The 17,530-nt window shown below is 38.9% G+C and overlaps 1 protein-coding gene across 1 annotated transcript in view; it reads right to left on the reverse strand.

Annotated features, from left to right (window-relative positions):
• Window positions 1–480: 480 nt before the first annotated feature.
• LOC148371906 (zinc finger protein 407-like) overlaps window positions 481–17,530 on the reverse strand; it is a 208,200-nt gene continuing 191,150 nt past the window's right edge. The window contains exon 10 of the mRNA XM_088326522.1: window positions 481–2,939. Within this exon, the coding sequence (XP_088182648.1) occupies window positions 2,167–2,939 (773 nt within the window). The 3' untranslated portion in view covers window positions 481–2,166. The remainder of the gene's footprint in view (window positions 2,940–17,530) is intronic.

The following is a 17,530-nucleotide window of genomic DNA, read 5'->3' on the forward strand; positions in this document are numbered from 1 at the left end:
CAACTTAATCTTGGCAGTTAAGTCTGTACGAAGCGGTGTTTATATTCAATGTCACTCCGACCTGGGAGGGTGGAACGTCTTTCTGGGAAAAAATGCTTAGTCAACAAATCCAAAAGGTCTGGATCAGCTTTTTTTCTGCATTTTTTTCTTACATCTATGGTAACCTACCTGACTGTCTGTCAAAGAAGGTGTTGATATTCAATGTTGTTCTGGCCTGGTAGAGTGTAATGTCTTTCTGGGGAAAATGGGTCAACAAAACCAAGAATGCTGAGTCAGTTTTGTCTGGCATTTTTCACATCTAGGGTAACCTATGTGACTGTGAAAGTTGGTGGTCATATCTAAACTCCTCTCTATCTAAACATTATCACCACCCTCGCTTTGCGGGTGATTAACATCATGTTCATGCAGAAATGACGTGACAATCACAGCAAACACGATAATAAAATGTGGGTATAACAATGGAAAACTGTGGAGGCTTGATTTTAATGGTTTCAATCTTTATTAGTAGAAATGAAAACAAAAAGAGGATACAGCATACTAAAAAAATGGCTTTCGAAACTTGTGCATAATGTATTCGTTGAAGCGAGCAGAAAATAATCTTTCCACGATTGCAAACCGGTGAATACTCACTAATCATGTGATAACAACGTGAAAGTAGAAGAGAAAATGGGTAACTATAATAAATGCAACAATAAAAGGCAGCTAACATACAGCAGAGTGTTTGACCTTACTTTGTTGTCCAAGAATTGCGAACAATGTATATTAAATGACCTCAAATTTTCAAAGCTTGTGTAGAAATGTTGCAAGTTTTTGCGAGTAAGCATCTCTATCTGATGAAGCCAAGTTAAACACAAGTGGTTAAGGTAATAAAGAGGATGTTCACATTTATGCTGAAATAAATCCTCATGGAACACAAAAATGACTCGCCATAAGTCAATGTGTTTTGTGCAATATCCTAGAAAAAGGTTGATTTTTCTTTGAGGGAAATGTTAACGGAGATGTTAATCTTAAAATACTTGGCTGATTGACCAACTCACAGAAAATGAAGAAGAAACTTTCATTTTTAGCAGGATTGGGCTACAACTGACTGGACGCTCAGTGATATTTTTTCTTCTAGATTTGGACTGGTCTTCATACCTCCTCTTCTTACATAAAAGAACTGAAACAGACAATTAGGGCTGCACTGGTTTACGGTATATTTCTCTATTTGTGCAACGATTATGCACTGCTTGATCAAACCGCTAAAGATCTCTGATCTAAACTTCAAAACATTGTTTTCAAAAATAATTAAACCACAGTAATGGGGGCGAGAGCGTCGATACTTTATCACTAGGCATTAGACCTTATCTCATTTTCACATTATTTTACTCACAGCGCCAGGAATACTGATTTGCATTGTGCATTCTGATAATTTAACCAGTCTTTCCACTTCTTCACCAATGAATGTTACAGAATGGGGAAACAAAATACTTTACAAGCTTTTTTACGTACGCATATAATATACCAATAATAAATCAAGTATATTGACGCACCGGTGAAGAAGTGGAGAGACTGTTTAACCTATGAGAATGAACTCAACGTGAGTAAAAATACTCTGATAATGGGATAAGCTCTCATGCCATACAATTCTTCATCTGGTGGTCCAGTTTTAATGTGTCGATGCGTTCACCGCTGCTACTCGGGTTTGATTCCCATTGCATACTATGTTTTGTGATCTTGGAAAGCACTATATATTAATGCATTAATATTACACATATTAATGCATTTATATGTACCAAACACACAGTAGCCCAAATAAAATCTCAATTTTGTGCGCCTTATAGTCCCTAACACATTATGTATGGGGGAAAAAAAGGACTTTTTTTGTGAGTGCACCTAATAATCCAGTGTGCCTTATAGTGCAGGAAATACTTTACTTTTTTTTTGTAAATTTAACCAAATAAACTTAAGCATAAAGTGTATTTAGTTTTATCAAGATCCATTAGGTAGTTTTTGTGATATGGGAATTTGAAATGGGTCAACCCTTTTGGAACAACATATTTAATTCTGATTTGTGAAAAAAAAAAACCCCACACACACATTTTCTGCAATGCGACTTAATTTCACATAATTATTCATAAAATCCTCATAAAAGACTGAAAAACCAAATTCCTGGTAATCCCTAATTCACAGGTCATCGGTCTGCTGCTCTCTCGCTCGGCTTGCCTCCTCTTCAGCGTAGACGCCCTCTTCCACCTGCAGGGTGCAGTTGTCCAGCTCGGTGACAATGTAGTGGGTTCCCTCGTCATTTACAATGACCTGGGTGAGTCCTTCTTTCATCATCCGGGAGGCTGCTAATTGCAGCAGGTTTTGCATCTCCTCTTGACCCGTCCGGTTAGCAACTTGCACATCCTCCTCCCGTTTATGGGTCGCCTGGGCGGCCTCGGCAGGATCAGAGGACGCTTCAATCTTGTGCACGATCGACGCACCGCCGTGGATTTTTTCCTGCTCACCCATTTCGCTAACAACGGTTAGGAGAGCATCCAAAGCCGCGGATGACTCGGAGGCGACGGGACTTTTTCGCGTCTGTGCGGAGACTTCGCCGGCCTCTTGAGCCTGGGCCTCACCAGCCGAAAGGACTACGTATCGGGTTCTCCCACCGGCAAGCTGGGCCTCTGAGGAAGCCAGCTCTCGACCGGCAGAGACTACTTTTCCGTCTTCTGTGATGTGCAGCACCTCTGCAACCTGGCCAGACATGGCCAGAGTCTGCAGGGTGGTCGCGGCGGACTCCTCCAGGGTCTGCTCAACTGCCACATCGCCGTCACTGTAGCCTTGGATTATTATGACCTGCTGAATATCACCATCGTCATCCAGTTTCCTGTCTAAGGAGGCTTCTTCGGTCTCCACAAAAGTCTGGCCTTGGCCTTTAAGACGGCACTCGAAAGCCTTGGACACAATTCCTGGGGGAAAAGAAGGACGAGGGGTAACTGATCAACTTCAAATTGCTCTATTGCACACATTTTGATAACATAACAAGCACAAAACAGTGTTACACGTGTAAACCCTCATACAGGGGTCCTCAAACCGTTCCTTTGTAACAGAAAAAGTGTGAAGATTGCAATAGTGCCTAAATGTAAAATGTATGGTTTCAAATAACCCTTCTGGATTCACAGATCGACATATACCACTATGAATTAAACGAATAGTAACCAAAAACAACTCTGGATTATTTACAGAAGAAAGTCCATGGAACGTGTAAGAGAAATCATGGTCTCAGTGTGCCTTTTATACCATATTACAATACTTTTATAGATTTATATTTACTCAGTAATCGTGCAGTTGTGTTTTCAAGTTGTTTTTTGGAGAGAGCGCCTCAAGGGTCGGTCGGGAGTGTGTGCTTCACGGGCCAAAGGACCTTTGTTTCTACCGAGCTGGAAGCTGCCTATCTGTTGTCAAACAGGTGCATGGAACTCCTTTCAGCATAACCGGGCAACCCAAGGAGGGGAGCATATTGTTCCCATAGCCAGTTGAACTCTGCCTTACAACTTTGAGGTCACTGGTAATTTTCCCAAGACTCCTTTCTATGTGCAAACAATAAACTGCTGTGATGTATCATTCATTATTCTCTCACGCCATCTAGCGACCAACATTAAACACTGCATTTGAATATGTGATTCCTGCCCAATCAGAATGCTCTTATGTGCCTGTGTTTTACGCTATCCTTCAGTCAGAAATCTATGAAACAGTCTAAAAAGGAGGCTCACGCTTTAGTCTGTGGAGTTATTTCATTTCAATTCAAGAGGGCAATTTTGCCTACTTTCAATGTGCTTGCTTTATCTTTAATAAACGAGTTTGATTGTAACTCAAAAGATTCTCATTTCATTCTGACATCGTTTTGAACCTGACAGAACTTGAACTTGACAGGTCAATGTTCTGGACTACCAGTGGTATATATGGTTTGTGAAAAGGCAATAGATTTTATCTCATTATCAACCTCATTTTAGTCACAGTACCAGGCACGAATGTTAATTTTGTTGTGCGTTATATTTACACAAAGTAAATAAATTATATTTCATTTTTTCCTTTATTATTATTATTATTATTATTATTATTATTATTATTATTATTATTCCTGTATCCCGTTTCAATCAAAAATACGCACCCAAACGAACCATTTTTTTATGCACGTTAAACACGTATAAACATGCGTAACGGTATATGAAAAAAAAACAAAAATCCAAAAGCTCCTTGGTATTGTGCAGGGTGTGCCATAAACAGCCCGCGGGCTGTAGATTGGGAACTACTGACCTAACAAGTGAAAATAACAATTTTTCCTGGAGTAGGTGCACCTAAATAACAAATAGGCCAGAAATACAAAAATGTGCAAAGTGGTGCAACTCTTAGACTGGATATCTGGTAAACAAAATCAGGTATGCATAATTCCAATAACTACTCCTACATACAGTAACTATTTTTAAGTACATTTAAGTAAATTTAGTTGTGAAATCTGATTTCCTAACAATATGTTCCAAAAAAAGCAAACCTCACTGTTACTGTCGTTTTAATTTCACGTGCCTTACAGTCAGTTGCGCCTTATATATGAAATAAATAGTATTTGAGGGTACACCTTATTGTCCAGAAAATACAGTATTAGTGTAAAAAAAAGGGGGGGAGCCAACTACTTCCTCCAATTGTATTCAAGCGAAAGCGCTACCATTTTACAAAATCAAAGTATCTTTAGCTTTGCATTGCAACCGTGAACGTTATTTTTAGCAGAAAGCATAAAAGGTCATTGGCTAAAGAGGCAGAAATCACAACAACAGAAACCACAAGAAACTAAACCAACCACCGAACAATTAAAAAGACCTAATGGACCACAAATCCAAACACAATACAAATATAAATCATAAGAACAATACCACCAGACAAAAAACTATAACAGTATGAATGAATGAATGGAAACTTTATTTCCAACATTGAAATAAAAACAGGACAAAAACAATGATTCAACAACAAAATAACGCTATCATACCATATTTGAAAAGGGGTAGTCATAAGCAGACGCTTATTTTCCCTACCCCTTCATCTTCCTTCACAGAAAGCTCCTCTACAGCAAATTCCTGCAAATTCCCGTATACTCTCAGTTGGTAAAGGCGTCATCTCGAGGTATTACCCTTGATAATTTTTAAAATGTGGTCTGGCTTGTACAAAGACAAAACTGAGTTTTGTTCATGAATTTGAGCATGTGGCTTTTATTCAGGTGAACTATGTAGTCCAGAATTTACGATATTTCATTTGTTTCTGAACACAGTCTAACATCGTAGTATATAGGAAACACGCCTGTAGAAAATCAAGCAGATGGATAGGAGTTGATGCCTCTATTAGTCCACGAAGGCCCTGCATGTGTTCGCGGTGGTACGTATGGAATGCCCGTAGGGGTGGCGAGGCTTTATGTTGCGATTGTGTGTGTCCCATTAGCCGCAGGGTGCTGCTGCAGGTCCCAGTGGCGGCCTGCTGAGGTTTATGGGGTGTCACTCAGTCGCCGCGGCCATGAATCAAGTTAATGTTGCACATCCCATCTCTAGTGCTGTCCTGCGCTCCCGGTGGAAGAACAACATTTGAACAGCGTGATTTGGCCCCGGTGAGAGCTTGATGCCTGTTTAATATGTGTTCCGAGTGTTCTAAGTGACTGATTCCTTGAAATGGAAGTATTGCAGAGGATGAGCGACAAAGCAAAGATGGCTGCTTCATTGGCTGAGATGGGAAAAAAAGATGATGGCTTGCTGAGAGGAAGAAAAATAGAAGAGACAATAGCGGATCTACAAACTGCTCGACGTAAGAAAGGGCCTAAAAAAATTCAGCCCGACTTGACAAGAACCCGCGGGTATTAAAGCCCAAATACAGCCTAAGCCCAGGAAATTAACTAGATTTGCCGGCTGAGCCCGGGTGCGCAGAGAGCTGGGTAGCGGCCAAGGGAGGGGTACTTGGCGCGAAGATCCCCGGCTACAGAAACTGGCAAACCCCATATTATTATTATATTCATATTTTTTTGTGAGGACTCAGGAGGAAAAGAGGTGGTTTATAAATTAAAGCCTGTCTTTTGGAACACAATCAAAGTTAAAAAAGACTGTATGAACGTATTCATCTTTTATAATTCTCTGTCTGCAGAGGTTACATTAACTGACAATTTATCATTGACAGATATTTTTAAGGAGTATTTTAACGCGGTTCGTCATTTTGACGGGATGAATATTAGGTCAAAAACCACAGCAGCAGTATGTCCTTAAGAATCTGAGCGGCATCTTAAGAGAGAGAGAGGCAGAGAGACGAAGAATAAGGACGGCCCGTTTTGTTTTTATTTTTTAGTATCCACATATTGTTTTAGTATACATTTTTATGAACATACAGTACATTTATAGATTTTTTTTTTTTATAAGTTAGCTTGAGACAAAACCAGCCTGACGAGAATACAATAATTCACATTTTAGGCCCAACCCAGCTCTCAGAACTGGCCTAATATCTTACCTCAACAAGCCGCTATTTATTTGCTACATTTCAAAAACTGCAGCTTTAACTACAGTGCGGCTTTGTCTTTTTTTTTCATGGCAGGATATACATTTTGCCCAGCAAACAGTAGACCAATAAAATGAATATGTAGTTCACAGAGGTCAAATTAAATTGTATGATTAATCACAACTGAAAGGCAGAGGAAGATGCTTTCTATCACCAACAAAGTTGGACTTCTTGATAGCAGTTTTCCATAAAGTCCATATGATTGCTACAAACTATCCTTTAAAGTAAAAAAAAGTGTGCCCAGAAATTGTTTCCGCCCTTAATGCAATACGTTAGAGCACAGGTGTCAAACAGGCGGCCCGCGGGCCAGATCAGGCCCGCTAAGGGATTGAATCCGCCCCGCGAGACAACACTCAGAGAAGCGCAAGAGAAAAACAAGCTGCAGGTTGAAATATTTTAACTTGATGTTGCCAAAGCCAGGTGCCTCTCACAAAGACACGGTACTTGTATTTATTTTTCTCTCTCTCTCTCTCTTTCTTTCTATTCCACCCCTTTTCTCCCACTCTGTCTCTGTCTCTCACTCTCTGTGTCTCTCTTTTTCTATTCCTTTGTTGCTCTTTGTCTCTTTCTCTCTCTGTCTCTTTGAACCTCTTTTGCACTAACTTCCTTTTTTCCTTTTCTCTTTCTCTTTTCATACCCTTCGCGCTTTCTTTTCTCTTTTCTCTCTTCTGTCTTTCTATTTCTCTTTGGATTTCTTTCTTCCTCTCCCTTTCTTTTCTCCCTCTCTCACGACTTGTTATCTTTTATTTAACACGCTCTCACCGTCTCTTTTTCTTTCTTTGTCCTGCCCTCTCTCCTTTCCCTCCATTTTTGTCTTATTTCTTTATCTCTCTTTTTCTTTCTCTTTAATCTACTAATGCGGCCCCCGACAGAATGTTTGTTCTATCGTGTGGCCCCCGAGTTAAAATGAGTTTGACACCCCTGCGTTAGAGCAACATGGTTATTTTTAAAATTAAAATTCTACAGAATAAACTTTATGTGTTAAAAAAAAACGTTTACAATGTACAGTTCTTTTGTTAAATAATTGCTTGAGCCTGTAAATGTGTTTTTTTTTTTGCTTCAATGTATCATAGAGAATACAATCTATCTATCTGTTCTTAATTCATCTAATCAGATTAATCCATCTAAATCTATCTATCTAATTTAGATTACTTTGTAAATCCCAATTTGTGCGTGTGTGTGGGTGTATGTGATTTATGGACTCTGAAAAGACTGAGCCAATTTTTGTGAACATTTACACAGTTGTACTTTAGGCCTCAGCGACTGTCTTTAGCTAGGTTTTGTGTCAAGTCACTCCTTATAAATAACCACGAAATCAGCTACAGAACTGCATGCTCTTTGGTGTTGCGATGTGGCTCCCTGGTACTTTTTCAACAAACCGCGGCCTTGACATACTCACCAGAATAGAATTACCAGCTACGCTGGGGCATTTACTTGTTTAATAAATAATTAAAGTTCCTACTTTGTCGATTATGACTATCGCGTGTCCTTTTTGGAATGCAACCCCGCAAAAGAAATGAGGGGTCACCATACCGAGATCTTCAACCACTGATTGATTTAGTAACTTTTTTCCAACAGTGGGTTTTTCTCATTCTTTGGTCAAGATGTGTATTTGGTGCCCTTAACTGACTCTGCCTATGCCCGTGATACATCAGGCAGACATGGATGCATTTCCATTGTATGGATTTTGTGTAGGTGCGAAGGTAAAATAGAGCACGTGGGCTGAGGTCTGCCGAGTGACTGCTGTACTTTGTCTGGCGGGGACACCCGCTACTGTCACCTTTACAAACGCCATGAATCAACATGGCGGAGGACAGGCCGGTCGACCAAAAAACAAGCAATTATACTACGGCGGGATTGACACCAGGCGGACAGGGCAGAGAGATGGACTCACTCAACTCACCCAAGGACGAACAAAAACAAGACAAGGGGCCACAGCCTGACAGAAGGCCTCTTGGCCTGCAACTCCCACACACTAAAATTAAATACGCTCTTATCTTGAAATTTGATAAGTTGAATCGAAATGCTAGAAATTCACCTTTGTAAATAAAAATTACATTTTCACAAGAAAAAACAATCCCTTTTTCTCAAGTATCGCTCTCACCACCGCGGTCCGGGTTCAAATCCCGCTGCCATAGCTCTTGAAACGTTTGTGACCTACAATCCTTCGTTTTAGCTGGGAAAAATGTGAAACAAAAATGTATATGTTATAAGTAAGTGCGCGTGTACATGAAAAAATTCTTCAAGGAGAAAGAAAGACTGCTTTCTACTTTTAGGGTGCAATGGATTAAGGGAGGCATAATAACAGTAACAGTGGTGAGAGGGTTAGTGTACTGCTCTCAGCTCTTTTTCTGCTGACAGAGGACGACCTAGTATAATCTGGTCCAAAATAACTCTAACTCTATCGCCTTCAGGGTCAGGTCACAGCCCAGTAGATGAAATACGAAACCATAGAAAAACACCAATTTAGGGGGCGTTTTCGGTATTAATAATGTGTTACAAAGTAGATTTGTGGAAGACACGGCACCCACTATCCATTGTATTTTGTTAAGAGACTTTGAAAAGATCTGGAAATGTAAGACATAAAGGCAAGAGCGCTTGTTGGCATAAAATCAAGATACATCCATGACCTTGAGCCAGAGATGATGAAAGTGAACAGTGTATAACCTTAAGAGTGTCAGAGGAAATTCTGGAGACACAAGGTAAAATGTACAGAGCGTTCCAGACCTTAAGGACATATTTGAAGTCCCCGTATGCCCTTGACTATCAATGGTAGTAAGAGCAAAGTTGTGCCATTTTAAAGCTAATTACATTAAGAATTTTGCAAGGCTATTAGTTTTTAAAATTTCTTTTCAGACCCATTGATTGACTTCACTCAATCAGAAGAGTGGCTTTGTGTACTTGAAAAAAACTGAATCGTGCATTTTGCAGATAATTAAAAAAGGAGCTACCACCATAGTTGGATGGCTGCTTGAATTAATAACAGATGGGCCCTTATGCTCAGCAAAAATAATGGAGAGCCTCTCAACTCCAGAAGATGTGAATGAAAAAATTGGAACTGCTCTCTACTGCATCAATTAGTCTGAAAAGCCGATAGGGAACGTCAGTGTCCTACAACAACTGTTAGGTGTATCTTAAGAAGACAATTGCACATCCCGCCTTACAAGCTACAGTTGGTCTAACAGTTGAAGCACACTGATAAAACAGCTCGTCATGACTAATGCATTAAAATGCAACAGAAGATGAGGGGACTTTCTGCGTAAATGGCTAGTTAACAAGTTATAACACTTACACATGGGGTACTGAGAACCCACATAAACTTCTTGAGCATCAGTGAGGTTCCTCAAAGGTGAAGGTGTTTTTGCTATGTCGAACAGAGCTGTCTTCTTTGAAAGAGCAACAGTCAATGGTGAGACGCACATTGACATGCTCCAAAACTGGTTAATGGATTTATTATGTGACAATGTGTATGGTAACTTCATTTTCCAACAGGATGGGTTGCCACAACACTGAAGCTTTAGGGTTAGACAGATGGACTGGATGGTCTGGGCAGAATGATCACGATCTCATGTCCTGGCCGCCCAGTTCTCCAGATCTTACACCATATGATTTCGTTTTGTGGGGATTTGTTAAAGAATTGGTCAATGTGCATCCTATTCTAAGATAGGTGGATGAGAGCTAAAGGCACGCATAAGTAACTTTTGGAACTAGGCCTGGGCAATGAAACAAAACGACAATTATCTTCATATAATTTTTACCACGATGAACAAAAAAATATTCAATGAAAGTAAATTAAAATAAAAGTGTATACATTATATATATATATATATATATATATATATATTGTTTATTTGTTTTTGTAAAGAGGTGAGCGGTAATAAGCTATGCTTCTGCTACATTTTACGAATCCTGGTTTTGTCAACTTTCACCTAGGGGCAAAAATTAGACGTAAAATGTGAAAACAAAGACATGATTATCATTGTGATAATTAGCGATATCAGCTGATAATGATTTTTTCATCGCGGTAAAAGTTTTTGTCATATCGCCCACTAGCTGCTTGTCGTGTGACCATGGTGCTCACATTGAACATCTTTGAACTGTCCATGTAAAATTAAGATTGCTAGCTTTCTGATATTACCAGATGTGTTTTTTATGCTTAATAGTTTATTTATTTTAATAGCTAATCAATGTCAAAATGTGTCTAACCAACTGTATTTTATAGCACCCCAAAAATTTCCTTTACCGAACCTTGAGTGTATTCACCTAAAGAAACCAGCTGTTAAATGACTTTGAATGGCCAACTTTGTATTCTGAAAATAAGAACATATTCAGTCAATCTCTGGCAGTAGATAAACAGCAACCTCAACATAGTTTTAATAAAACGAAAGCTGATGACTGCTGTTTTAGCTCTGATATTGGCCATTGGTATTGGCCTTGAAACCCATCAGACGAAGCATTTCTTGAGCAAATCAGATATGAGTAATTCAATATTACTGGTTGACATGCTGGTTATTTCCTTGATGCTACAAATGTTTGCCATTTACTCTTTACAGATGAAGGTCACAAATGATCAGTGTGACCGGGCCGTATCCACGCATAAAACAAAAAAACAGAATGAAGATAAAAAAAGAAAAAGAAAAAAAAACGAATCCAGAAAAGAATATGACATTTGACATACAATAAAATGGTAACAACGGTCACCTTCTCTACTTTCCCTTAAAAAGCGTTCTTTGATTTTCCATACTCTATTCTTCTTGTCTTCTCATTCGTTTCCTTTTGAAGAATCTCAAGAGGTGGACTTTTGATTGCTCCCTTAATTAGCCATGTTCGACAGCTCAATGGATTTAGTTGGGATGTTGAACTTGTGCTGATAATTATATACATTTCCCTTTTCTCTGTAATGCTTCATTCACCCTTTCAAACATCCCTCCTTCTGGCTTTCTTTTACACCCTATTCGTCCAGCACTCTCACTCTCTCATGATTTAATGATTGATTATGAATGTTAGTTTTATAATGTAAGCTCTTTTGACTATTCAACATGAACCGTGCCTCGTTCTAGTGATTACAATGTGAACAGTCACTTTAACAACGGGTCAGGTGTATCGACATTTCGTTCTGTGTACATTGTTACAAAGAATGACAATACAAAGGAAATTATTATTATTATTATTATTATTATTATTGCCAAGGCCCGGCCTGACAGTGATAGGCAGTCGATGAAAGCAAATTTAAAAAATAAAATCGGATCATTATGATTTCAGATTCTGGTTGAAACTGAATTAAAAAATAAAAAGTGGATTGATTTGCACTCAAGGTGCTGTATGAAACATTCAGTGTACAATAAGACAATGCAATCCCCATCTTTATCCTAACCCAACAACCCAAAACACCAAATACACAGACAAACACAATGGTTAAAATACAACAAAAACAAAATAAATAGTAATAGGAATAAAATATGATTATGGCGAGGCACAGACTAACCATGTGAGGAAAGGGACCTGAGGGAGGTTATCCACACGGATAGGGATGGCAGCAGATGGCCCTAGGTTTTTAAGCCATTGAACAACACTCTATCAGTGTGGGTAAGAGAATAACCAGTGATGAAGCAAACATTTTCAAACTACGCTACAGTAAATGGATATATAATGCTTTGGAAAAGATATTATTGCAGAAGTCGCTTTACAAATGTTGGGCTGTGGTGGAGATTCTGGACAAAGTGAGATTGCCGTGCAAACCTATAGAGTTTTCGGCCATAATAGCAGTTGTGTGAAAATGAAGCAATCACATAATTTTAAGACAAATCAAACCAGTTCAGTCACACTGCTTTGTTAGGAAACTGTGTTGTTTTTCTCTATTTTCTTAGCTTAATCCCATATTTATCTTTCTTTCTTTCTGTTACTCATTATCCTTCGTTAGTCCTGAGGGTTGTTTTTATAAATTCCCTTTGACAATTTAGTATTAAACGTGCACACGAATCCAACTTCATTGAGTATTTGTGTTTGTGTCAATTCAAATACCAAGAACCTTTAAAACGATATACAAAATTCACATAAATTGCTCCTGTGCCAAAGTTAATATTTTAAGATTAATTAAGTTTGTTTTTCATCTGCTATCTTGATAAAAATATCAAAAAACAAATGTGGCACTTAACTAGGACAAAAAAGTCCGATCACATCACACCGATTTTGGCTAACCTGCATTGGCTCCCAGTTAGCCTTAGATGTGATTTCAAGGTTCTCTTAGTATTATACAAAATCATACATGGACTTGCTCCTTCTTATCTTTCAGATCTGATTTCCCCCTATGTCCCGGTCCGAAGCCTACGTTCTGAGAGTGCCGGTCTTCTGGTGATCCCAAGAGCAAAGAAGTGTTCTGCTGGTTCGAGAGCGTTCTCCATCCGGGCACCGGTGCTGTGGAATGCTCTTCCCCCTGAGATCCGTTCTGCAACCTCAGTGGAAATGTTTAAATCTAAGCTTAAAACTCACTTCTACTCTATAGCATATGAATAACCTACTCTTTTCGTCGGCCCCAGAGCAGGGGAATGTATGATAATATTCTGAAAAAAAGTCTGTGTAATATAGTGTAATGATCTGTGAAGCCCTTTGAGACTCTTCGTGATTTAGGGCTATACAAATAAAAATGACTTGACTTGACTTGACTTGAAAGGCAGGACTGTCTTAATCATATTAAACACGTCTCTTTAAACTAATTATGTAATCAGTTACTTATTCAAATAATATATTTACCCTTAAATATAAATCTGCTTTTTGGGTAGGTTCTCAGAGAGTGTTATTGATTTCAAGTGGTGTTTCTTACTATGACATTAAATATTTTTTTTATTTTGATAAGTTACTCCTGTTTTTGATATTAGACGAATGCAAAAGATGTTTCATAGGAAGCCAGTTCCTCTTTGCGTACTGTTGCTCGTTGTTTTGACCATTACATCATTGTCGTTATTAGCCAATCATGTAGCTTTTCTTTGATTTCCACACCCTTTAGGGCAGATCTGCTGAAGTGACCTAAGCTATGTAATAAAAAGAAAAAGTTCAGGGGAAGGACTTTAGAAAGGGATGGACTTTCTTATCTGAGGGTTTCTCTCCTTCTCCTCCTTGCAAGTTTAAAATCCATTGATGTCTTGTCTCCTTATTTTGAGTGTCTACTAAAAATACTTAAAATGAGTATAATAATCTTCTACCAATAATTTTTATCAAAATAACAATCTATCTAACCTACTTTATAAATCCCAACTTGTGTGTGTTTGCATGTGATTAATTGTCAGCTGAAGCGATTTTCATTAACATTTTCAGTTTTACTTTAGACCTCCGCTAGTGTCTTTAGCTAGGTTTTGTGACTTGACAACCCCAATAAATACCAATAAAAGAGATAAAGATCTGCTTTCTCTATTACCCTCTGGCGGTCAAATTGTTATTGCAACTCCCGACAACCGACCACTCCAAGCTGCTATACCCAATCTTCTATCGGCTCAGCCATTTTGAATGCTATTAATGCGACTACAACTAAAATTGATTTTAAAAAGATGTTTGTTAATAATAATTAATAATAATTTCCTTTGTATTGTCATTCTTTGTAACAATGTACACAGAACGAAATGTCGATACACCTGACCCGTTGTAGCGAGTCGATGCAGCCGCAGCCAACAGAGGGCGCCGCCATTATACCAATTAGGTATGACTCGGCCGAGGCGCGAACCAGCGACCTCCCAGTCTCAAAGCGGGCACACTACCATCTAGGCTTGTTGACAATATAATTTCATTTCACATCGAACCTTTTAGCTCGGCCTTTGACCAATCAGGGTAGCCGCTCATATATATATAACAGAGGTAAACTCGAAACACTTATGGTTCTCAAAGCTCTGCATATACGGACGATGAGATTGCGAGAGCAGAGGCAGGCATGGTGGGAGGTTGCTCCTCTAATCTCCATCTCCAAACTGACAGGCTTGAAAAGGCCCTAATGAATGGATTTTTCATCTGCACGCCTGTGTGTATGTGACAGTATAAATATTTAGCTATATTGGAGTCAGCTCGTGATTTTACACAGATGGAGTGATTGATGCCTCAACCCCCTGACGCATGCCAATGAAGATGCTGGAGATGTTATATAAACCGTAGCCTCTCTCACTCTGTGTTCATCCAACACCATCATACCCAGCACACTTTTCTTTCGTGCTTTCACATTTATTGCCTCCTCTGCTCTCCGCCTCCTTCACAGCTTGTTTTCTCACGGGAGATTTGCCTTCTGTGGCACTACCATTTGGCTTTGTGTTTTCCATTTCAATCATACTTTGTTGCAATGATTAAAACAGACCTAAAAAGTTGACTAGGAGGCAGTGTTGGGAGTAACGCGTTACAAAACAATGTTGCTGCAGTACAATTACTTTTCTCTGTAACAAGTACTATAACCGCTTTTAATCGCATCTTGTAACTCAACTGTCGTTACGACAATTCCTTAATTATTTTAAAAGCAGATTCATAAGGCAGAGTCCTCTGTTCTTCGACGAGTCCTTCTTTGCTAACTAAGTCACATACAACACTCATTGCGCCAACAACTTGTTCAAAAGGGTGGGCGTGATTATGACTACCTACAAAATACAGCTGAAAACAGTTACGATGGCGACAGCTCTAGCACAGAGTACGAGGTACGAGTTCCCCCCCACTGGTATTCTGATATTCTTACTACCATATACACCATGTCTGGAGAAAGAAAAAAAAAATGTCTCGAACGTCACCCAAAAATTGAGGAAACCTTCGAGTTGTTTGAAGACAAAAGACAAAATGGATATGGAGTGTCTCGGCTGTGTTAGTTTGCAAGCGCTCAAGATTGCACAAGCCATATATGCTTCCACAGGTTAATGTACATGTTTTCTTCAGTTTTTAAAAAAAAAATATGTGGCTATTTTAAAGCAGTTTTAGGGGGTCTGCTTCAATGTGAGTACAGTATATACAACATTTTGTAACTAGATGATCAAGTTCAGAGTAACGTGCTACATCTGTGGATCGGTAATTCAGAGGGGTAACTACTTTTAAGACAAAATAACTAGAAACTGTAACTAATTACTTTTTTTTCCCATAACATTGCTAGGAAGAAAATTTAAAACAGTGGGATTTAAAATAACCCAAGTTTGGGTCAAAAATCGATCAACCTTAGGCATGCCTTGATTTGACCTAACCAGTGTGTTAGTGTTGTTTTGCAGAAACAACCGCATCCCAATTTGAACGTTTTAGTTATTTTAAACAAGACAATTCTGCAAGACTGTATAGTATGAAATGAACTTATTGCTGTTGAAAAAAAAGTTCATCTTATACTTTACAGTATGGGTGATTTTATTCATAACAACCCAGATAAATGGATCAAATTTAAGTCTTGGTTGTTTTGCGCAAATGCGTGCCTTCTCAGGTGAGAATAGTTATGTAAATGTATTGGCAACCGAATCTCATCTTACATGTAAATACTGTAAGCTCGGGCCTACAAGCCGCTATTTTTTTTGCTACGATTTAAACACTGCAGCTTTGAGTACAGCTGAATATTTTTTTCATGGCTGCATCGAGGAAAACCGCGAGCTGCTCTTTTAAAAAACGCATGGGTCTTAAATACAAAACACAGTGGTGATGTCTGGAAGTATTTATAATGCCTTTCAAGAGAAATTACTCCATGTTTTGCCAACATTATTCATATAATACATAACAGGAACACATCGGGAGGTTAAGATAATTTTATTTAATATTTACAACGTACTCCCGACATTCTAACTTTTTCACCCCCAAAAATAAGGTCTTCAATACTAAATCGGAATTAAACACTAGTAAAAGTTATCATAAAAATACAATTCTCTTTTTGTATTATCAGCGTCAATGTCAGGTTGCTGGAGTTTCCTTTAATCCTCAAGGAACGAAACAAGCTTATGCAGTTTGGTCCATTAATATAGCAACCACCAATGACAACCACCAATGACAACAACACAAAAAGGCGCGTCCGTGATGCAATCTGATACTATTCTCCGGAGTATGGTTGCTCTGGCGGTGTCGTCGAGGAATATAGTGCTCATGTTTCACGTGACGCTGCCCTGATTTGGCAGTAGGAAATATTTGCACGTCTTTGTGATCACCATCTTGAATGATCCGAAAACATGAGATGTAAACAGAAGAAAGCAGTTTAAAATGGGGTCAAGTGTGCCGGGGCATGGCGCAGTTTGCGGACCATATTTGGATTAAAATCTTGTTCATCTTGTACTAAGACAAAATTGGTTTTGTACTTAAATTTGATCATGCATATTTTCATCATGTGCACTCTGTAGAATGGAATTTACGGTAGGTGGAATAGGTATCACACTAATTTAATGGGTAAAAAAAGGACAAGTCAGTTATTGTTTAGAAAGCTTGGAATTATTTTTCAATTGCTGTATTTAGGATGGTTACTTTTGAACGTCTAACAAAAGTTCATTTTTTCTGAGTAAACTTTTAAAATTACAAACGATCCAGACAGGCAAAAACTCAGTGTTTTAAATTTTTTATTAATCTTACGCTCTTTCTCACATGCGGCTACGTCGGCTCGCTACAGTTTTTTACACTTTGGTCATAAAACCCAGTCTTCGACTCAGTTTTGACGGCGCACAAAGTCAACTCAAACTGCAGATTAATAAACGATCGCAGTTTTTTGCTGGATATGCGATCATCCAGAAATCAAGCGCTCGGTACTACGACCACTCGGGAGAGTTTATTTAGCCACGGACTGCTACGTCAACAAGACCCTGCGGCCTACAAAGCAGCGAAGCAGAGTGGCAAGAGAGCGGTGTGACCGGAGGAGGAAGCGAGGTTGTCGGGCCGGGCTAACCGCTAGGCTAAAGGCTAAACCCTTCAAAACGCCTCTCCCATCCATTTTCCTCTCCAACGTTCGCTCTCTGGACAATAAACTGGACCATTTACAACTGAAACTAACATCGAACCGCGAGATGAC

This window comes from Urocampus carinirostris, chromosome 2, assembly GCF_059441175.1.
Source record: "Urocampus carinirostris isolate Australia breed hairy pipefish chromosome 2, RoL_Ucar_1.0, whole genome shotgun sequence".
Taxonomy (NCBI): Eukaryota; Metazoa; Chordata; class Actinopteri; order Syngnathiformes; family Syngnathidae; genus Urocampus; species Urocampus carinirostris.